The sequence below is a fragment of the Larus michahellis genome, chromosome 21 (assembly GCF_964199755.1).
Source record: "Larus michahellis chromosome 21, bLarMic1.1, whole genome shotgun sequence".
Lineage (NCBI taxonomy): Eukaryota > Metazoa > Chordata > Aves > Charadriiformes > Laridae > Larus > Larus michahellis.
Genome location: NC_133916.1, coordinates 4,160,294 through 4,182,704, shown reverse-complemented (window position 1 = coordinate 4,182,704; position 22,411 = coordinate 4,160,294). Strand labels below are relative to the sequence as shown.

At 60.8% G+C, this 22,411-nt stretch overlaps 1 protein-coding gene across 1 annotated transcript; it reads right to left on the bottom strand.

Moving 5' to 3' along the window:
- Nucleotides 1-1,145: 1,145 nt before the first annotated feature.
- On the bottom strand, nt 1,146-19,648 carry MDFI (MyoD family inhibitor). Its single transcript, XM_074564279.1, has 4 exons — nt 19,323-19,648; nt 6,828-7,022; nt 2,675-2,929; nt 1,146-2,385 (listed from the first exon to the last, which is right to left on the bottom strand). Exons 1-4 carry the CDS (start codon nt 19,390-19,392, stop codon nt 2,129-2,131), a joined length of 777 nt encoding a protein of 258 aa, XP_074420380.1. The 5' UTR covers nt 19,393-19,648; the 3' UTR covers nt 1,146-2,128.
- Nucleotides 19,649-22,411: the final 2,763 nt, after the last annotated feature.

Below are 22,411 nucleotides of genomic sequence, written 5' to 3'. Positions count from 1 at the left end.
AGAGCAGCCCTGCCAGCTCCAACCTCCCTAATTAGCACCACAAGTGAGGCCAGGCTGGGGAAGGCCAGCGCCTCCGTCCCTCCTTGCCAAGGATGCAAAGGGTTTGGAGCGGAGCCTCAGCCGGAGCCCCTGGAAAAGCTCCCACCCAGTGCCGGATGGGGCCCCAGTCCCGTCCATCCTTCGGTGGGCAATGACGTGATCCCCCCTCTCGGATCCCTGCGCCGGGGCTCAGCCCGAGAGGCTGTGCCAGGATAAGGCCTAAAAATCCCGATCCACCACCCCGAGCCCTCCCCGCCGTGCGTGGGGTGGAGGAAGGCTGCCCGTACCATCCTCTTCCCCTCCATGCACTTGCGCCGGGCTCCGACCGCCTTTAGCTCACCACTAAAAATAGGTTTCCCGGCTGAGCGGCAGCGCCGGAGGGCAGGCAGCCCAGATCCCAAACCAGCCCGTGTCGCCGTGACCAACTGACCCATTTGGCCTCGATTTTTTAAGTATTTTTCCCTCCTCCTTCAACTTCAGCCCCGGCAGCAGCCTCGCCAGGATGGCGGAGCCCCCCCCAAGGGGCAGTGATGCTTGGAGGGGGGGTGACGGTCTCTTACCTGCACATCCCGGCATGGCAGGGCACGGCATGGCACGGTCGGTGGCGCTATGGCAGGGCTGGCAGCAGGAGTGCCCAGGCCACCCGGATTCGGTGGGCTGCCAGCTCCCGCAGCCTCACGCCAACCCCAGGCAGCCTGTGCCCACCCCAGCCGGGAAATTGCATCGTTTATTTTCTCCTTTAGGGAAGTCATTGTCCTTGGGGCAGACGGAGCAGCTTCGTGGGTCCCGGAGCAAGGGACGGTGCTGCAATGGGGCAAGGATTTGTGCCGTGGCAGGGCAGGGAGCCGGTGACAGGCACACCCGGACCTCCACCGGTCCCCGGAGTGAAGGACAGGGATTCCTCTTGCATTTCCTCTCCTGGCACAAGAACCAAAGCAGGAGCACGCTGGGGCTGTCACTGAGCTGTCTGTCCCATGTCCCCAAGGCCAAAGGAGCCCTGCGGCATCTGCGCCCCGTGCCTGCAGCTGGGAACAGGACGGAGGGTGCAGCGTGGCTGCGAGTCCCCTGGGAGCGCCCTGCGGAGCACAGGATGGGGCAGCCGTCGGTCAGAAATGAAGAAAGACCTTTATTTACAGTAACAAATGGAAGGGGCAAAAAAATTAAAATACTGTGACACTTCCCTCCCCGTCTCCCCAGCCCTTCAATGGGGCGTTTGCCACCCTCACCCCGCCTCGAGCCCTGTCCCCGGGGTGACGGGATGGGGCCAACAACTGCTGGGGGTCATTTGGCACCAACCAAGCGTCCATGCCCCACGGCCCCCCCCCGGACACACGTGGGGTCGGTAACAGCTTGATACGGCTCCAGGCTCTCCCCAGCTGCCCCGGCCCCCGGCTGCCACCCTGCTGCAGGGACTGGTGAAGGAAAAGCTTCTTCCCGGCTGGTGAACCGGGGTGGGGAGCAGGCTGCGTGTATTGCACTTGGCTGCCGAGCTCAGCACCCAGGAAGGGAAGGGGCTGCCAGGATACGTCCCACGGCTCAGGACCCCGCAGCCTGGCCAAAGGCTTCGGCATCTCCCGGCGCCCGGTGGGGAGCAAGGCTCCGTACTGCGCCCAGCCTTGGAAGTGTCCCGGAGCGGGGGAAGGATGCTCCGTGCCACCCCTGTGTAAACCACAGCACTGTCCTGGGGTGGCCCCAGTGGTGGCAGCAGCTGTCCCCCACGCAGGGACCCCAGGGTGGCACCCGCGGGCTCTGTGGGACGCGGTCGCTCCTGCTCTCGGCTCAGGTGGCAGGAGACTCCCGCGATCCTCGGCGAACCGGTCCCGTGCGGGGAAGAGGTAGAGCGTGCCGGGATGCCGGCTGTCCCCGGAGCCCCTGCAGCCCTACGGATTCACCCTTCCCCAGGCAGGATCCAAGCCCGGCTCACCAGCTCCGAGGATGAGTTTGCAACGGGGGGATATCGCTCTCCTCCTTCTCCAGGCTCCGTCTTTCGGCGTTTCACACCAGCTCAGGGACCAGCCGGACCCTCGGATGCTGCTGGAGAGCCTGGGGGGGGACCTGCTCCTGGTCTCCCCCCGCCGAGTGCGGCCCCTCAGGAGGAGAAGCAGAGCCCGCAGCACTCCATGCAGATCTCCAGGCAGTCGGCCGACTCGCAGCAAGCGTCGATGATGCCGCAGTCCATGTCGCAGGGCAGGTCGCAGTCCGCGCACTCGCCCGAGTTGCAGCAGCAGCAGCAGATGCAGGAGTCCTCGGAGGTGCAGGAGCCGCAGGTGGCACAGTCCAGCACGATGTTGCAGAGCGTCAGGAACTCGCAGAAGAGGCAGGAGAGGATGCAGTGGACGCAGCAGTCTGCGGAGGAACGGCCAGAGAGCGGGCAGGTGAGACAGCACCCAGCAGGCGGATGCCCATCCCCGTAAGGGTGGAAAATCTCCCTCAGGAATTAATGGAAGGGACAGGAAGAGGGACTACACGAGATGACCCCGCTCAGCACCCACCCTGCAGAAGGGGAGCTCAGCTGGCGCCCAGGTCCGGGGGTCCCGGTGGGCTGGAAGGATGCTACATGAGAGACCCCCAAGGGATGCGGGGCAGGAGGAGAGTGGCTGGAAAGGGACCCCCTTGCCCTGGGGACAGCCAGTACCTTCTTGTGCCTCAATAGGGATGTGGGAAGAGGCCGACTTGGAGCTGCCCTTGCTCTTCTTGCTGCTCTGGCTGTTGATGGAGTGGTGTGACTGCAGCTTTCGGTGAGGCTTCTGGGTGCTGGGGAGGGGGCGGAAGACCCCGTTCCCCGCCTCCCCGTTGGCACCGCCTGGATCGGGCCCCCGCCCGGCGCCGTTCTGCAGCAGGTGGGTGCAGGGGCTGGGGGACTGCGGGGCTGCTCGCACCTGGGGCTGGCCTGGGGGGGAGAACAGCACGTTACCCCCCCTGAGCCCTCCCTGCAGGGCTCTGCTGGGGAAGAAACATGTGCCCGGTCCCCTGCCACCACAGGAACTTGGTCCCCAGCCGGACCTGGGGTGGTCTCATGGCTGGGAAGAAGTGATGCTAACAGATGAATGGTCCAAGAGGATGGAGATGGAAAAGGAGATGCAGAAGAAATGGCTGGAGGGGAGACAGAGGAAGGGACGAAAAAAAGAGCAACAAATAAAGACTTGTCAAGAAGAACGTGCTGCAATTGGCAAAACTCAGCACAGGACCTGGAGGAGGAGGTCTCCTGGGGTCCCAGCATTGCTGGCACGGGCAGGAGGGACAAAGTCCCTGAGGCTGACCAGAGTGGGTGCAGAGACACGGCAAGGCAGGCTCGCCTCCTGCCAAGTGGGGAAGAGAAGAGCCTGTGGCTGCTTCCAGCTGAGAGCCACCATCCCAGGGCACTGAGCTGCCAGACGGAGCTCCAGGCCATACCCTTCGCCCTCCGTAAAGCCAGAGAAGATGGAAGTGCCACCGGAGAGCCAGGCTGCTCATCTCCCCAGAACCGCAAGAATTGGCCGCTCAACTAAAGGGCTCCCAGGCCTCTGGCTGAACTTTTCTGCAGGAGGAGAATAAAGATCTGCTCTGTCTGCGCCTCCCTCCAGCCCTCGCACGCTGCAGCCGTGAGAGAGGCCAGCGGCCCCGCCGGGACGCTGCCGGAGCCAGCAGCACCACTCAGCCCTTCGCTCCTGCCCGGCACCACGTCCCCAGGCTGCCGTCCTTCTGCAGGGGGGGCAGTGCTGGAAACCCAGCACAAGGGAGGGGGGCATTCGAGCATCCATCCCCCCCTTGCAACAACACCAATCGAAGCCACAAATTAAACCCTGCCTGATGGTGCTTTGGCCAAACTTTGATTTTCCTCTCCCGCGGCAGTAAACAAGGGATGATTCAAGCGAGAGGCTCGAGGGCAAAGGCACCTCCAGCTGCCGGGGAACAGGAGCTGCTTTCTGTGCGGGGGGACCCACGGGGTGCAGGGGCACAGGCGGTCCCTGTCCTGCACCCGCCCTCGCCGGCGAAAATAAAATAAATGGGAGGTTAAAAAAACACAAGCGCACGGACCCAGCGCCCGGCTCTGCCCGGCTGAGCTGGGCTCAGACCACGCAGGAAGGTTTTTACCCGGTGCTTGGGTGAAACGCTGCGTCTTTGACGCACGCTGGGAAGGGAACTTAAAATAACCGGAGCTGAGCGAGAAGAACGGGCTGGAAGCAGGAGAGGTGGGAGAAGGGCTGAAAGGAAAAATGGAAAACAGGTCTGGGGTGTTGGCTCCCCATGGACTCTCCTCCAGTGCCCTCAACCTGCACGCACCGAGCCAGCACCGAGCCGGTGGGTGACCGCGGTGTCCCCAGCAGCGTCCGACGGTGGCAAATACTCTGCAGCTTCGAGTGCTGGGTTTGTCCAGGGGTTTGCAGCGGCGTGCAGCCCGCTCACTTTGGCTTTCTCCATTTCACTGCATTCCTCAGATTAAACTGTTTGTAAATCAAAATCACGCTCCGGCTCCAGCGAGTGGCAGGGAGAGGCAGCCAGCAATCCACGCCCCCACTCCCCCCCGCCCCAAGTTAAGAAAAATAGCTTCCATTTTTTAGGAGAACGTTCAACTCACAGGAGCCCAAAGCTCTTCTAAAAGAGACGTCTTCAATATGGGGCTGAGGGGGAGCAATGTATAAAAATCCCTAACAAGCACGGGTGTCAGGGCAGGAGCTGGGGGGACCAGCCCACCCGACAGCCCCCACCACATCTGTCCACCACCACCCAGGTGGGAAACCAGGGCTTTGGGGGAAAGCACCGGCTTTGAGCTCTTCAACCACCAAACACCTCCTGGACGCTCATTTTGTGTCAGTTACACCCGAGGTAACCCACCACCTCCAGCCGCGGTGTCCCCGGCACAGCCGCGGTGCTGGCCCAGCTCAGGTTCCCCGGTGGCAGCATCACCGGGGCTCGGCGGATGGCTGCCCAGCAGTGCTCACCCCGCTGTGAGCCCCCCACCCCACCCCCCCCCCGGTCACCAGAAGGTCGTTTTCCCCGAGCCGCTAACCAGGGCTTGGCCAAACCAGCCCTTTGGGGCTGCCTGAGTGGAATCTGCTGCTCGGCTGAAACTCAATACCCGGAGCCCCAAACCCACAATCCCCGCTTCGGTTGCTCCCCAGCTACCAAAGACTGACTTATTTAAGAACCGTGGCAGCTTCAGCTGGCAGCGCTGAGCCTCAGGGGGGCTGATCCTGGCAAAGGACACGTCCCTACCCCCGACGACAGCCCCTTGCTGCCCGGTCCCTCCTGACCTTGCCGGTCCCAGGCTGTCAAAAAAATGCCAGCATCAAGGGGGCATCACCCCCATTCGCTTTTCCATGGGGGAGCCTACCTGTGTTCCCCAGGTAATGCCAAGGGGGGGATTTGCCCCACACACGTGATGAAGGTCCCCCCCCCCATAGCAGTGGGGAGGGGGCTGCAAAGCAAAGGATGGTGGAGGCAATGCCCGGCAGGGAGCTAAACCCTGTTTCCCGGGGAGGAGAAGGGAAGGAGGGGGGTGTTCCCTGCACCCAGCAGCCAGGCAAGCCTGGATGCAGGTGGCCACGTTGCTGCCAGCCTCGGGACCCGTGGGGGGCTATCCCCGGGTGGGGGGGTGGGCTGGGGAGGGGGCTGCGCGGGGCCGCGCCACGCAGGGTGCAGCAGGCTGCGGCGTGACTCAGAGGTGCAGAATGTCTGTGGGCAGCCGGCCCAGCTCCCAGACGCTCCGCTCGAGCTCTGGTCGAGGAAACGTGCGCTCTCCTCGCTCCACGTACGCCGTCAGGAGTGCCTGGATTTTGCCGTTCCCCCCCTCCCCCCCTCCTTCCCACCCCGCCTGCAACCTCGTTCCCACCCTCCCTCTCCCCGTTGGGAAGCATCCATCCACTTTACGCCCCTTGGAAGGGAAAGCTGCGCGCTCGCATCCAACCAAAAGGGGATGGCTGCGTGTGTAAGGGGCAGCCGGGGAGCAAAACCCTCGGATCCAGGGCTGGGGGCCAGGGAAAGGCTGGACGGCGTGACTCCAGGAGAGCCTGGCCCCCGCTCTCCCACGTCTGCCAGCTCCTCTCTCCCGCTCCTGCGATGGGAAAGGGAGCAAGGGCACCCCGGCCCCCACCTCTGCTCCTACCCCACCCCGGTATTTCTCACGGCCCGGGGGGGACACACACACAGGCAGGTCTGCAGCAGCAGAAATGGGGAGGTGCTGCTCGGCTTCACCACTGCCTCCAGCAAAACCAGATCCTCAGCACGGACAGCCCATCCCGGCCCCGGCTCGTTCCGGCTTTGCACCAGCCTCACCCTTGCCCTGGATACGCCAAGGCAAGAGCTGTCCCAGCGGGAGCCATCTCCCTTTGCTCCAGCAAACGCCTGTTTCGCTCCCCGTGACCACGCAGCCCGTTCTGCCGGGGGGTCTCCTCTCTCCCGCTGTGGATTTGGGGGATGCTCCACGCCAGCAGCCGGCTCCTTCCCCCAGGGGCTGGTCCCTCTTCCCACCACGGCATCCCAGCAGGACCCCAACACAACCAAGAGCTTGTCCAGTCACCTGCCCTCCTCCCCCTCTGCCTCCAGCCGGTCCCAAGGACGAGGACAGCGAGAGGCATCATGGTGCTGCTTGATGCCACCCTTCACTTTCCCCAGCTCCCAGTGACTCACGCTCGGTTAAAGCCTTTTGCTTTGGTGTGGGGGAGAGCAAAGCGAGGAGGAGACGGCTCCCCTTCATGGCCACCTGCCTTTCTAATGAGCCCTGTTACTGACGAGATGGCAGCAGCCCAAAGCACGGACACCCGGAGGTGTCCGGAGCCGCACGTGATGCCGCGGAGGGAAAAACTCACATGTCACAGCTTCGGGAGCGCCTGCGAGCTCGGGACGGGGGCCCTTCGTCAGGACTTTTTGGGACTCATCATCTTCCAGGGGTTTCTCCTTCTTCGGCGCCGCGGGGCCGGCAGCGGGGCGAGGGGCCGGCCGGGGCTCTGCCGGGGGGGCCGCTGGCGTCTGCCTGGGCGAAGGGCGCGAGGTCTCACCCGCCTCTGCAAGAGAAACGGGGCTGGGGCTGAGCACCCCGGGGTGCAACGAGCTGCGGGCAGAGCCCCCCCGATCACCCCAACCCACAGCAACCCCGCAGCACATCCCCAGCCGCTGCGAGGGGCACCGGGCGGTGCTTTGGGACTCTGATTTCGGGCATGAGCCAAACCCAGCCGCCCCTGCTGCTTCTGGAGCCCAGAGTACGGCTGGGGGAAGAGCTGGAGCATCGTGAGGGATTTTTGCTGGGGACGGGCATCACTCCGCAGCCGCTCACCCCGCTGCAACGCCAGCGGTTCGGCAGCACCCTCCCAAAAACCTTCCCGAGGTCCCACATTCCTTCTCTAAAAAGCCAAGGGATCTGGTTACACTCAGCGGTTCAAGCTGGATTTTTCATCCCCCCGCTTCCCATGAAAGGGCCACTGTCTTCCCTGCCGGAGCTGGCTGCCACCTCCCCTCACGTTCCTGCTTGCTCGGGGACAGGAGCAGCCCCCACGGGACCCCCTCGAGGGGGCAAGCAAAACCCAAAATAAGAGCCGTGTTATTCCCCGTGGGGATAAACCCCAATGCCACACACCCCCCTGCAGAAACCCAGCGAGGAGAAGGCACAACCACCTCCCACAGAACCAGCGCTGCGGGCTGGGGGCTGGCTGCCCCCCAATGCCGGGGTGTCCAGGGGGGCTGTGGGGTACCCAGGGGGCTGCGGGGTGCTCAGTGTGATGCTACGCTCCCCCACCCACCGCGAGCCCCCTCCTCGCCGCTCCATCCCTCTCCCCGGAACCCGGAATAGCAACCGCTTGCACAACAGGGGCTGGACCGCACTTTATATAAAACTAAATTATAGCTTGGGCGAAGGGAGGGAGACCAAAGACCCGTAATTTCCCCGGCTATAACAAGAGGTCCTACACGCAGGCAGGCAAGGGCGGGTAGGGGGGAGAGAGACCTCGGACTCTTCATTATACTCGATATAACAAGAAGTCCTACAAGCAGGAGCCGGGGAGGAAGGCGGGCAGACCTCACACGTATAATTAGAGGGACCATAACAAGAGGCCCTACAAGGGAGGCGGAAGGCTGCATCCGCACCCCGGGGTCGGCAGGAGCCTGGACACACTGCGGAGGGGCTGCAACCAACCTGGCGCGATGCTGGCTCAGCTCCCAGCTGCGCTGCTCCCCACATCCTCCTCCACCTGCCTCAGTTTCCCCACAGGACCATCCTCTCCACCCTCCCGAGGATGCTGATCCAGCCCCGGGGTACCGGAGCTCCTGCAACATGGGGTTCGTGAGGAAGGAAAGCTCATCTCAATGCAAAGCCCCGCTTGTGGGTCTCTGCTTTCCTGCGGGATGCTCCCGCCGGCAGGGCGATTTTGGGGCTCAACCAAGGGCAATTCAGCAGCTCCAGCTGGATTTTGCACAGCGGAGTGGGAGTATGTGAGCCCAAGACAGGCAAAAACTCATTCCCATGCCCCTGTGAAAGCCCAGGGCAAAACAGAGAGGAGAAGAGAGCAGATACCTATAGGTGTCTGCGCGTAGGTGTGGCGTATAGGTGAATAATAACCGCATGTTGCTGCATCCACGTCCTCTGTCATGTCCCAACCTGGACCGGCCTGAGTCAGACCTACGGCATTTAGTCAGTGCTTCATCTAAAGCCTGTTAAAGCCAGACACGAAAGCCCTGATGGCCGGGGAGCTCTGGACGAAGCCCTGAGTCAAAGGTGGCCGGTGCAGCTCCTGCCTGGTCCCCGAGAAGGGGCCTGAGCCACGGGGAAGATGCTCCAGCTTCTGCTAGGAGACTCCCAAGTGTGCTCAGGCCTTAAAATTCAACAGCTGAGACTCTGGGGTCGCCCAGAGCAGCCCCATCATCGCCAGATCCCCTGCCCTGCTCTTGCCCCCGTGGACGTCGCTCCTCTCCGCAGCGAGTGATTACACTGGGGAAAAAGAGCTGGAAAATCAAGTCCTGCAGGGGGAGAGGGGCCGGCAGCTGCCCTGGGCATGGGGAGAGCTCCAGCTGATCCCCGCCTCTGCCACGGCCGCCTCCATCGCATCTCCTGCCCCTTCCATGCCCGTTCCTGAGGGGCTGAGGAGGAGGACGGTCTGTCGAGACCCTGAGCTCCGCAAGGAAGCAGTGGCACCGGGCCGGACGGATGGCGAGCGTGCCGCTCCGCCGACTATCGAGACAAGGCTCTTTTTTGCCGTGTCCACTTCACCCATATAATTACCCTGCACAACAAGAGGTCTCACACACAACCGCAGCGATGCAGGGAGGAAGATGGCAATTAAATTAACTCCCACTGGAACAAGCTGGCCAGAAGAGAGACAAAAATAGACGGGAGAGAAATTTGGGTAGGCTGGTCCTTCCCCTGCCTTATACAGCCTCTCTGCCCTGGTGCTACACGTCCCTGGGGAGCGTACAGACGGCGCAGACCCCCAAGTGCACGGTGTCCCCCAGGAGCGAGATGGAGAAGGGCTGTGTCTGCCATCGTGGTCACAGCCTGACCCCGGGGCAGGGCTGGGGGCAGCCGGACACGGTGTGGGCTCAGCACAAACCCTGCCCCAAACAGGCTCCTGCCCCACGGCTCCCTGCTGGGGCTGGCCACTTCCCAGGCACCTTCCGAGCCACGGGGAAATGCAGTGGGAAGGCACAGGGAAACGCACAGCGGCTCCCAACCAAGCCTGGCAAAAGGCACCCAAGGACCATCACCCCTGACAGCATGGGGAGAGACGGACAGACAGACGCCGGCACTGGCAGAGCTCTGGGGCACAGGCTCGTCCCGCAGCTCCCTCTCCTCCTTTAAATACCCCCCAGCCCCTGCTCCCAGGGGTGCTCACACTGCTCAGCACCTCTTACAGACCGGGACGGGGACACGGATGGGACACATGGCCCTGCCCCCTTGGCTGCATGTCCCCATTGCTCCTCCAAACACACGCTTTGGGGCGCAAAGCCCCCGAGAGAGGGGTTCCTGCTCCCCAGACCACGCTCAGCTGAGCAGAGGGTGAGCGGGGACAGAGGCGCGGGGAGGAGCAGCTCCATCCCCCCCATCACTGGGGTGTGGCAGGGGGTCCCCGGCAAGGTGAAGCCCAACCCTGGGTGTCCCCTGTCCCCGCTGCCACCAGGGCGGGGACCGGCTCCTTCCCTCCCCTGCTATCACCCGCTGCCGCCAGAACAAGACCAGGCTTGACCTAAATCTGCCGGGTTTAAAAGCAATCACAAGCCTGGGCAAAACACAGCCGAAGCCCTAAGAAGAGCCAGCCCTCGGGATGGGACATCCATCCCCTTCCCCGCTTGCATCCCCATGGCAGCTGCACCCCCAGCTCTTTCCCATGCGGGGCAAACGCTCATCACGTGGCGGAGAAACACCCTGGGATGAGAGCCCAGGGCTCGCCCCCCCAGTCTGCACCACCTTTTGTAAAATACAAGGGAGAAATGAAGGTAACGTGGCACAGGGCGAGCGGCTCGCATGTTTCGTGTATGAGAACAGAGATAATAAGGCATTTAAAAATAATAAGCCAGGCTTCCATAAATCACAGCGCTGCCGTAAGGTACAACAGATTAGAAAGCCGATAGACATGGAACTACTTTCTTTGCCTCCTGGTTGCCAAGCCCAGGAGATGCACACGGGTCAAGTTTTCTGACTCTCCTCTCCATTTACAAAGTCCAAATCCGCCCGTCGTAAAAGCCCCAAGACACCACTGAGCTCCGAAGTCCACCAAGCACCACAAGAGTTGAGAAAAAAGGAGGGAGGAGAGGAAAGATATAAAGAAGCTGTAAGGTTCCGTGGGCTTTAACCGTGTATTTTGCAATACTCCTGCCAAGTCAAATGTACAAAACGTCCCTCCGGCTGTGGGAAAGGACCCACTTGGCGTCACTGGTGACTGCAGGAGCTTCTGGGGCAACCACCAGATGAGTTTTCGCATTTTCTCATCAGTTTTCCTGATGAGTTTGCAGGACTGAGCTGACCCATCCCCTGGACAAACAAAAGGGGACAGCAGCGCGTCCGCAGCTCGGCTGGGATGGGGCAGAGCTTCTCCAGCAGCACAAACAAGAGCCGCGGCACCGGCAGCACGGCCACAGCGTCCTACGGCTCACAGGGACCTGCCGGTTTCCTCCTCTGCAGCCCGTTGTGGTGCCCAGACCCCCAACGGGGAAGGTGGAATGTGGGAAGATGCTGCCCAGACCCCCAGCTGAGAAGGTGGAACGTGAGAAGATGCAAAGCCGGAGGAGCCATGCTTTGGGGTCAAACCCACCCAGGTTCCCCCATGGCTCCTGCTCAGCTTTCTTGAGCTGTACCTTCGTGCAGCAGATGATCTGGCTGCTGGGGATCTCCGATTTATCTGCCCTTCTTCTATCCAAGTGCTAAAGAGGAAGGAATCTGGTGGCAGGAGATGGATGGACACCTCACGGGCACGGCCTGTGCCCATCACCGCTGCTGCACGGCAGCAACGGGAGAGAAAAACGTCTCCAACACACAGTGGCTAAGGAAGGGCTTGGACCAGGGAGCTCAGGAGCAACCCCCCCACACTTTAGCAGGCAGCGTGTCTGGGTTAGGGGGTGTCAACCCACTGCAAAAGGGAGGGAGAAGCATCTCGACACATCTGGATCCGCATCCGAGCTATTCTGGACCTGCAGACCATCCAAATCTAATGCCGTGGGTCGCGACTCCCGCCGAGGTGGAGATGCTCAGGAGTCTCCCGTCCCTCTTTCCCTCTCCCTTTAATCCCTCAGGAATGGCTGGTCGGGGCCCAGACAATGTTGGATGGAGACACAAACAGAGAGAGTCCAACGAGGCGTTTGCCATTAACAACACGCTACCTGGCAGCAATATTTAGTTTGGGAGCTTTCTAATCTCTTTTATGCAGATAAAATGAGCGTGTAATCTCCCTTGGTTTCCCCGTCCGCGCTGCCTGGCCCAATCAGGTGCCTGCCTGACCCAGTCGAGGGATATTTTAGAGCTTGATTAAGTGGTTTCAAGCGCAGAAGAGACAGCACCGAAGCAAATCCTTCCAATCCCAGGAGCCAGGGCTGGAGGAGAGGAAAGCAAAATTCTGGTTTGAAAGTTTGCTCAACTGGGAAAAAGCCCAAATGGCTTATTTACATTCAGTCTGAAATTAATGCACTGAAGCATTTTCAGATTCTAGGATATTCAGGGAAAGGAAAAGGAGGGTGGGAGGAGAAGGGGGAGAAACATCCCGAGCTCCTGAGCCTTCCCGGGACGCATCCAGGACAGCTTCGCATCCCTCCCGGAAAGCATTTGCCCCAGCGGCTCTCTGCTCACCTGGGCATTGCTTTGGATAAACAGTTCAGTCCTGGGACAATGAAGAATCTGGTCAAAAAAATATTGGTTTCTATGAAAAGTTACTTCCTAAATGCAAAAAAAAAAAAAAAAAAAAAAAAAAAAAAGGCAAAACAAAGCAAAAAAACCCACAAAACCCCAAATAGCTTGCCAGCCTGGGAGTTGTTATTATTTGTTATTTATAGCCATTGGGTGGGTAGGAAGAGAGGAATTTCGGGCTGGCCAGACAGGCCAGGACCAGCGTTTATCCAGTCTGCCCGCGTTCGGAGTTCGACCTCTGCTAAAAGCTCCTCTGGCGACAAAACCCCGAGTCCAGGTTTGGGGCGCAGACCCCGTGCCAAGGTGTCCCTACAAATCCCATCGCCCAAAGGTCCTTCTTCACCCAGCCCGCTCCTGCAAAGCGGGCACAAAGCAACCCCCAGGAAGAATTGCTCCGACCCCAGAGCAAGGACATCAGGGTGGGGGCAAAACCCTCCAGAAGGGGTTTCAGGGACAATAAGAAATAAAAATCCCTGCAAGAAGCAGCACCTCGGTCACTGCGGCAATGGTGAGGAGCTATTCCTTACGCAGCAAGAATGTGTTTAACATACATACATCTATTAAGTCAGTATTTGGGACTGCAGGTGCAAGAAGGAATCTCTAAGCCTAAACTGGAGACACAGGATGACACCACTTGGCCCAGGACCCAAACCAGACCCATCAGGACCAGGTTTCTGCCCCCACGCTGCCAGGCGAGCCCATCTCCTGGCATCAGGCCTGGACTCTGCCTAAACCAAAGTGCAACACACAACATCCCAAACGCACCATGGGGCCAAGGAACGGAGAAAAACGATGGGGAAAAACAAAGGGTCAAAGACATTGAGTCAACTTTCACTGACTCTGAGGAGCACCGTGCCGGCTCGGCGCTCCCCAGCACAGGATAAACCCCGGTGCTGGTCAGACAGAAACGAAAGAAGGACGCAAGAGGAGGTCCTGCGACATCCCGGGTGTCCTTAAGGACAAGCAATTATCCTTGAAGCCTGGAAAGCAGCTAACGCAATGCCTATCAGATCCAAGGAGATTCTGGGAATTACAGAGCAAGGAGCCACACAGCTGTGCTGGGGAAAATTATGGAGAGTCTAATTAAGGACCATGCCGGTACAGTAATTGCGTAACCTTACGGGGTCAAACCAGCACAGGTTCTGCCAGGGAAAATTTGTGTCTTTCTAACCTGCTAAGAGTCCTTAAAAAAAGTTAATTGAAGAGCAGATAAATGTGAGCTGGTGGACATCATTATTAACAAGAATAATAATTTGCACTTATGCAGCACCTTTCATCCGGAGATCTACTCAGCCTACGGTCTTAAGCCAGTGCCCATCACACATTACCCGATCTCCATGTATTTTACATTAGCACGGCTGCAGCTCTAAGCTGTCGCGAAACGGAGCCTTATTGCCGCTCAGCCCGGCGGGGAAACTGAGGCACGTAAAAGGGATTTTGCCCAACGCAACATCCCACGGCGACGAAGCCCAAAGCTTTGCGGTCCCGGTGCTCAGCTTCCCCGCTGGCGTCAATGCTCGGTAGGTCGGGGTTTTCTCTAAGCACAGACCCCAAAGAAGCTTTGGAGGAGCTGCAACGTGGCCTGAATGGGGCTGGGGTGAGTGAAAACGAGCTCTTCTGCAAAGGTCAGGGCACGGCTCGCGGGGCAGCGGCAGGCCTGCTCGCTGAAGGCGGGCGGCAAGGCCGGCCAAGGAGGAAGCCATTCAGGTGGAACGAGTAATTGCTCCTGGAGCCAGCGAGTCGACCCGTTTCCTCGCCCCGCAAAGGCGCAGCCGCTGCCGGGGACCGCGCCGTGCCGGCAGCCCAAAGCCCTGGCGCTGAAAGCGGCCGAACTGGGCGAGCATCATCCCTGCCCCGGGCACGGGGGAAGGAGCCGGCGCTGGGAGCCTCCAGAGCAGCCACCGGGAGCACCCCAAAAGGGGATAGGACCGGGGTGAAAGTGACTCCCAAAGCTGCTGCCTGATCCGCCTCATCGCAGAGCCGGGGATGCACCGGTGGAAGGACAGCGGGATGTCACCGGAGCGAGGGGGGACCTTCCCCCGAATCAAGCACCCAAAACCCAGCTGAAAATCAAACAGTGATGGGTCTGAAGCCTAAAAAAAAATGGGATTTGGGCAAAAAAAACCCCAATTACCCCATCCCTGCTGCTACGCAATAGCTCTTTTCCACCAGTACAACCCAAGCGTGGCACCCGGTGGCAGGGGAGACACGGGAAGGGGCTGCCGGCACCGGGAGGGACCGATGTGGCTCCATCCCGCACCAAACCCCGCATCCCAGGGGAGGCTGCCGGTACCCATCCCGCGGGAGGCTGTGCAGGGCACGGCCCCAGCAAAGCGGAGCGCTGGGGAAAAAAATAATCAGGAAAACTACAGAAAACAGCCAGAGGACAGCACGGGTTTCTGCAAGTAATAAGACTCGAGCAGGCGCTTTCCAAGGAAATTCAATTAGGAGCTGGAGCGGGACGCTGGGGTGGCAAGCGGCACAGCCCCGAAGGGCCGGCTTTGTTTTGCTCAAAACCAGAAACATTTGAAAAAAGCCAGAAATCTGTCTCTTTTTTTTTTGTTTGGTGGGTTTAGGGTTGTTTTTTTTTTTTTTTTTTTTTTTTTTTGAGTTTTGCTGTTGTTCAAAGAAAAGAAAAAGAAAAAAAATCAAGCATTTTCACGAGCAGAGGAGAAACTTTAAAAGAAAACGGAAATTAATTTTTTTGGTGCAAAAAGTCTTTATGCGGGGTAAAAAAAAAAAAAAAAATAAGGAATTTTGTGTCTTTTAGGGCTTTTCATTTTGGCTCCTTAGCGCTTAGAGGATGTCTGCGTGCAAATGGGCCACCGGTTGCATTTAAATCAGTGCTAAGAGAAGCAAAAGCCCTTTTTATTTTGACCTTGGAGGGGGTTGCCTCTATTTCTGCCCCTTCCCAGAGCAGGAGAGGGTCCCAGTAGTGGGTACCCGAGGGATGGCGGCACCGAGTCCCGCCTGGTCTCCCTGCTGGGGGCACCCGTGGGTGCTCAGGACCCCGCGGGGGGCGGCAGCATCCTCGTGCAAGCAGCCGGAGCCCAGAATTTGGGGGGAGTGAGGCAGAGCTTCTCGCACACAACAGCTTTCCGCCTCCTGTTCCACCTCGGGGCAAACTCCTTGGGAACAGGCAGAAAGAATTAAAGGAAAAAAAAAATAAAAATAACGCGTGTGAGCGTCCCCGTCCCTGCCCCGCTACAAGCAAAGAGCCGCGGAGCTGCCGGCGCCTGTGGCCGAGCAGGGTGGGGGGACACACAGAAGGGGGAGGACACACAGAGGGGGGACATGGTGGTGGCCCCACGCAGCAGATGTCGTGCTGGGAAGGGGAAGGAGGGAGGTGGGAATGAGCACAGCCAAACCCCAGGGAAAGGTTTTGCTTCTGGAGACAGATTTGCCTCCAGCATCTTCACAGCTGTTCGCTTCCCATAAGGAAAGCCCTTCTCCTGCCGGCCCTGTTCCCCCTCCTCTTCCTCCCTGCGAAGGGAAGGAAGGACAAAAATAATCCCATCAGCCCAAGGGCTTTCTGGTTTTCTCCTGTTTTCTGTTAATTCCTCCAAAAAATAATTATACCCCACATCCCGGCAGACAATTGGCTCTTCTCTCTCAGGCTCCTCTGCAAACTACCTGTGGCTATTTCAAGGCTTTGGTTTGGAACGTGCCCGTCCCCCCCCGCCCCGGGCAAGAGGAGGCTGCGATGGCACCGGGCCCATCTCCAGAGATGTCAAGAAACAAACTCCAGGAAACGGGTTTCGTCTCAGACTGGGAAAGAGGACCACGCGCAGCAATGCCAACCCAACCCTGCCCATGACGCATTGCCTTGGGCCAAACCACGCCGGCGCCTCAGTTTCCCCATTTATTTCACAGGCTCGGCGGTACCAAATTAGCCGGTCTCATTTGCAAAGCATCGGAAAGGGAGTCCAGCAAAAAAAAAAAAAACAAAAACAAAAACACAACAAAACCAAGAAAAAACCCCAAAAAACAATTCCCAGGCTCTGCGGTGCGTGACAGAGCCCCTGGACGCTGCCCAAGCGATAATGGCTCGGCACCGAAACGCCACGAGGCCAGAGAAGCACGAAAGACAAACCGGACCCTGTCCATTCATCGCCCACCAAAAGAAAAAAAAAAAAGAAAAAAAAAAATCAAAGAAAGAAAGAAAGATGCGAGCAAGAATTCAAAGCTCAAGACACGCAACCGGGAAGCTGCCCTCTGGGAGAGGGCAGGGATATTCTCTCGGTGCAAATTTTGGCCCCTGCAGCCTGCGTAGATGGAAATCGAGGGTGTCCTGGAGACCCCCTTGTCCCCCCCCAGCTTTGCACGCTGAGGTCTAAGGGAGGCAAATTTGGTCCGTCTCTGCTCCAGTTCACCCACCCCGGGTCCACGCTCCCCTCCGGGAGGAGCTGGGGAGGAGGAGGGTGGGTTAGGGGCTGCTTTGGGGTGGAGGTGACACCCTTCCATCACGGGCACGCAGGGATGCCCTCGGGGAACCAAGACCTCATCCGGGTCCCACCGCTCCTGCCCAGGACACCGGTACGACCGGGAGGCTGATCCCTGCTCTACCTACACACCGCTCCTGTGCGGCCAGCGGCTGGGAATGCGGAAAAGATGCAAGGACATTTTTTTTTCCGAGGCATTTAACCCACTTCTAAACTACTTTTTGAAACAACCCACACTTGATCTTACAGGAGTGCATGGCGCTCCTCCTAACCCAGGCTGGTGGCAAGTCCCCGTGCAAAAGCTCTTTTCCACTAGGGCCGTGCACCAAGAGTTCACCGTTTCCCACCTGGGAAGGAAAGAGAACGGAGGGAAACGCAGGGAAATGAGCTCCACGGAGCCCCTGCAGCTGCCCCGGCCCCGGGAAGAGTTCAGCCGGGAAGTGGAGCCTGCAGCATCCAGCTGGAAAAGCAGAGGGAAGAGAACAAGAGGATGTATTCTCCGAAACTTGGGCCCAGCCACGTTCCGGGCCAAAGCCAACAAGGGGAGAGCGAGATCCAGCTGTGTGAGCTGGGTTTCTGTGCATCACCCTGCCCGGCACAGCTCCTGCCACTCAGCCCACTGCCTTCGGAGCGCGCGGGGAGCTGATCCCGGCGTGGATTTGGCTCCTTTTGTGTCTGCTCCCACAGCACCCACAACGGGGTGTTTCGCTTCTCGCCATCAGCTTCCTGCTCCCGCGTTTTCGCCTCTCGCATCGGGATTTTTAATAGAGTTTATGCACGTGAACCTCGGCGGGGACCGACCGCCGCGGGACACCCAGGCAGAGCCACTGCCGTGCCCGGACAAGCGAGGGGCTCCGCTCTGCCCCAGGGAAAACAGTGAGAGTCCCCAAAACTTTTCCATCCGCTTCTCCGCAGCCTCATCCTGTCCCCCCCAGCCACATCCCACCCAAGAACCCCAGGGGAGTCTTTGTGGGGTGAGGAAGGGGCTCCACCACCAACCCACTGCCCCCTCGGGGTGCAGAACAGCCCCCAGCCCCTTACACCCATCCTCGGGGGGGGGTGGCTTAACCAGTTCAGCGCGGGCTGGCCCCGCGCCCCGGCTGTCCCCGTGCGCTTGGCCGAATTACAGAAACTTCTGCGAAGTTTGTGCTGCGAACTCCCCCCGGGCCGGTCTGCATCAGCTGCGCTCGCAGCGCGCCAGGCACACGCGCACACGCACGCACACGCACACACATGCACACACACGCACACACATGCACACACACGCACACACATGCACACACACGCACACACATGCACACACACGCACGCAGCCAGGGGTACAAACGCACACTCCGCTATACACAACCGCACACACACACGTTCAGGCCTTCCCGGACACGCACTCAGGGTCCCCCCCCGCCCCGAGCCGTGCACACACTCCACCATACACCACCCCCCCCCCCGCCCCCTCCAGCCAGGCACCCCCCTGCTGTCCACCCACTGCCCCCCCCCACCCAGCCACGCACACACACTCCGCCGTCTCCAGCAATGCACCCCCAAGTCGTGCACCCACAACCCCCCCAGCTATGCACAGGCCCCCCCCACCCTTGCACACACACAGTCACGTACATACATTCCCCCCAGCCGTGCACACACACACACACATATATAAATATATATATATATATATATATTCCCCAGCCACGCACTCCCGGCCCAGCGGTACACACACCCCTAGAGCCACACACACACATTGCCCCCCCCCGCCCCGGGACCCCCCAGGCGTGTACACACACCCCAGCGCTGCATCCCTACCCACCCACTCCCCCCATCCATACACACCCCCCTCACTGCGCCCCCCCCCCCAGCCTTGCAGCCCCTCACTCACTCCCCCCCCATACACACACACTCCCCCCACTGCCCCCCCAAGTCGTGCACACCCACACCCCACCCCACTGCCCCCCCAGCCATGCACACCACCCCCGGCCATGCACACACACAGCCCCCCCGAGCCATGCACCCCCCACTCATTTCCCTCCAGCTGCCCCCCCAGCCATGCACACTCTCACTCACTCCCCCACACACACCCCCGCTGCCCCCCCCATCCGTGCACACCCCCCCAGCCATGCACACACACAGCCCCCCTCTACCCCCCCCAGCCGTGCAGCCCCCCAATCACTCCCACACACACGTCCCCCCCCCCACTCCCCCCAGCCATGCACACACACAGCCCCCCCACTGCCGCCCCAGCCGTGCAGCCCCCCAATCACTCCCCCCCCCATACACCCCCCCGATCCCCCCCGCAGCCATGCACGCACATGTGCGTGCCCCACTGTCCCCCCCCCGAGCCATGCAGCCCCCCACTCACTCCCCCCCCATACACACGTGTGTGCCCCACTGCCCCCCCCACCAGCCGTGCAGCCTCCCCACTCACTCCCCCTCCCAAACACCCCCCCCAACTCCCCCCCAGCCATGCACACATGTGTGTGCCCCACTGCCCCCCAGCCGTGCAGCCCCCCCCCCTCACTCCCCCCGCGCCCCGGCAGCAGACCCCGTACCTGGCGGCGGGGCCGGCTCGGCTCGGCGGGGCTCCGGGCGGCTCGGCCGGTGGCTGCTGGCCTGGGACATCGGAGAGGGGCGGCTGCGGCGGGGACAGAGGGCTGACTGCGGGCCACCGCCGGCCCCGCCGCCCCGTTCCCCCCCCCCCCGCCCCGGGGGCTCACCTGGGGCCGCCCCCGCCGCGCATCCCCCGGCCCCGCCGCCGCCGCCTCCCGGCCCCGCCGCTCCGGCGACCGGTAATGAGCCGGTCGGGGGCGCGGGGTTGGGTTTGGGTTGGGTGGTTTGTTGTTTTTTTTTTTTTTTTTGGTTGGGTTTTTTTTTTCCCTTCCCTCAATGCCTTAAAAAAAAAAAAAATTAAAAAAAAAAAAAAAAAAAAGGCTGCGAGAACAAACAAACAAGCGGCCGCGGCCGCCGCGCTCCGCCGAGCTGGAGGGGGGAGGAAAAGTTTCTTTTTGGGGGCTGGAGCAGAGCCGGGGAGGGGAGAGGCGCAGGGCAGGCAGAGGTTGCTGGGCTCCCAGGGCCAGCCTCGAAATTGGGATGGAGCTTTCGGCTCAGTGTTGGGTTTCCCCCCCTACCCCCCTCCAAAATAAACGGGGGGAGGGGGGGGGCGGGAATAGTGGGAATTAGTGGATCTGGGAAACTCCCACCACCTGGCTGTGCCGGGGACCCTCGGGTGGGTGCCCCAGCCTGCCCGCACTGCGCCCGGGCGGGGAAGCGAAAAGAGGGTGCTGTTGTTCCTGCCTCTGCCGGCGCGTCCTGGGGAAAAGCCTCTGCCTCCCGCACCCCTCCCTGCCTCAGTTTCCCCAACTGGTAAATGAGGTTGGGTTCCTCGGGGCGACGCCCGGAGGTGCTGGGATCGGAGGTGGCGGCGTCACTGCTGTCATCGACAGCGTGAAACCATGTTTTCAAGCAGTATCAGCACTTCCCAAGTGGGACAAGCCAGGGTTCGCCGTGTTTGCTCCGGCGCTGTTGTCCCTGCAGGATCCCCATGAGGATCCGTCCTCGTGCAGAGCTTCATGCAGGACCCGGCGGCACATTTTCAAAGTTTTGTTTTGTTTTGTTTTTATAACGCTGCTGTGTTTTCTTGCATTTTAAAAAGCCCCAGCATTGCAAAGTGTACCAAACCAGGCTGTAATCGTGCCGGAGCTGGGCTGGAGCCACGCTGCCGCCAGCGTGAACCAGCCAGTGGCACGGGGGGGTTGGGGGGGTCACAGGCACTTCCCTCAGTCACAGCTTCCCGGACACACCGAGGGTCTGGGTGACGTCTCGATTTTGCAATCCAGAGCTATGGCTCCGGGTTCCCAGAGCAGGGCTGAATCCATGGGACAGCCCTGGGTGACTCCCCAGGTCCTGCTTCTTCCCTGCCTGGTGATGCCATCCGTACCCCGGCTGCCATCGGGGCCGTCTCCTACGCGGTGGTGGAGCATTTATTGCGGCGAGGGATAAGGGGAAGGTGCTGAGACGTCACCACCGCGGCCACACGTAAAGGAAACGGGTCGGGAGGGGGAAATGAGGCGGCCTGGGGCACAAAACGGGTCTGGAGGGACCCAATGTGCTTGGGACCCTTCTGAAAGCTCCAGCCCGGGGCCAGGGAGATGGAGAGGGTCATGCAAGACCTCGAGAATAGGTCTGTATTAAAGCCAATGTGTCACTGTGGTTTGTGCCTTCAATAATCCTTCCAGGAGGAGTGTTCCTGCCTGCGCCCTATGGCAGCCCTAAAACCCTGCTGCCGAGAACCAGCCAGCGCCGTCCTGCCCACACTGCTGTCCCGCACGTCACGGAAAACAGGGACAGAGCCCCCAGCGCTCGCTGCCTGGGCAGCGGTGGGTGCGTGGGGAGCAGCGTGGGGAGCAGTGTGGGGTGCAGGGCCATGCAGTGCCACGCACCCTCCTTGCCACCCGCAGACAGCCTTTCTCTGTGCATCGTTGTTCCTGAGGGTGAAGCATCAATTGACACCGTCCCCGGGGGGGGCCACCCCGACACAGGTCACCTCAACTGGGAGCCCGCGGCTGGATCGTTTCCTTCACCTGACACCGCTGGCCACAGCCCCAAGAGGACCCGGCCAGCTTTCCACCAGGGTTCATTAAAAGCGGCGTCCAAGCGCGGAGCCGGCTGTGCTGGTGATGGCGAGCGGGGCCGCGGGGTGTGCCGGCATCGCCGGCCTCTGAGGCAGTGTCTGTGAGTCACGCCGGGAACACGCCAGCCCCACGCGCTGCCGCCGCACATTCCTCCCTGTTTACCTGCTCAGACACCCGTGAGCCTGCAGACGCACCCTGGGTAGCCCTGGGGGACGCGGCCCCACCGGACAAAGGTGCTTGATGCAAGAAGGACCCGGCAGCCCTGGGATTGCCTTGAACCCGGGGATGGAGGCGGGCGGCTGCCTGGGTGGGTGATGCTCTGCCCGGGGGAGGATGGAGCCAGGAATCCAGGTGCCACGTGCTCGACTCAGGCCACGAGCAGCACTTTTCCTCTCCGCTGACAGCTCGGCCTGACAACCCACCAAAAAAATAATATTTAAGAGCACTTGGGAAAGCTGAGTCATGACTTCGGTGGCACAGGATGTCCCCTGCGCGCCCCAGGGTGGCTGCACGGGTGCCCGGGCTGGCAGACACCTGGGCATGGCGGGAGAAGTGCCACGCAGGAAAGCGCTTTGTAGGGTTTTTGGGGCCGCAGAGCAGCAGGGCTTTACCCACAGCCACATCGCAGCCGTGGTGTTGCCTGGCCCGTGGGCCACACCACGGGCCACCCCACCAAGCCTCCCGCACCCTGAGCAGGGCCACCGCGAGCCACAGAGGTGCAGCACCGCTCCCCCTCCAAATGAAAGGGATCACACCGCAGCCAAAGGCGGGATCCACCCTTGCAGAACAAGTCTGCACCCTCCTTTCTTCCACCACCCATGTCCCTTTGCTGCAAGGCAAAATGCTGTCCGTCCGTCATCCCCCCGCCTCCCCGTACCTGCTGCCGGTGCCCCGGTGGTCTGCGCCCTCCCTGCGAGCCTGGGCAGGATGGATCCCATCTCGGCACAGCAGGACGATGGCTGGCGGCCGGCCTGCCTTCTGCTGCCTGAACCCCGAGCTCAGCCCTTCTC

What these genes read in the sequence shown, in the direction of transcription:
- MDFI (XM_074564279.1), bottom strand. Translation starts at nt 19,392, where the DNA reads ATGTCCCAGGCCAGCAGCCACCGGCCGAGCCGCCCGGAGCCCCGCCGA. An exon ending in CGAGCCGGCCCCGCCGCCAG is followed by an intron (nt 7,023 to 19,322) that starts GTACGGGGTCTG and finishes TTTCTCTTGCAG; the next exon opens with AGGCGGGTGAGACCTCGCGC. An exon ending in CCCTATTGAGGCACAAGAAG is followed by an intron (nt 2,386 to 2,674) that starts GTACTGGCTGTC and finishes GTTCCTCCGCAG; the next exon opens with ACTGCTGCGTCCACTGCATC.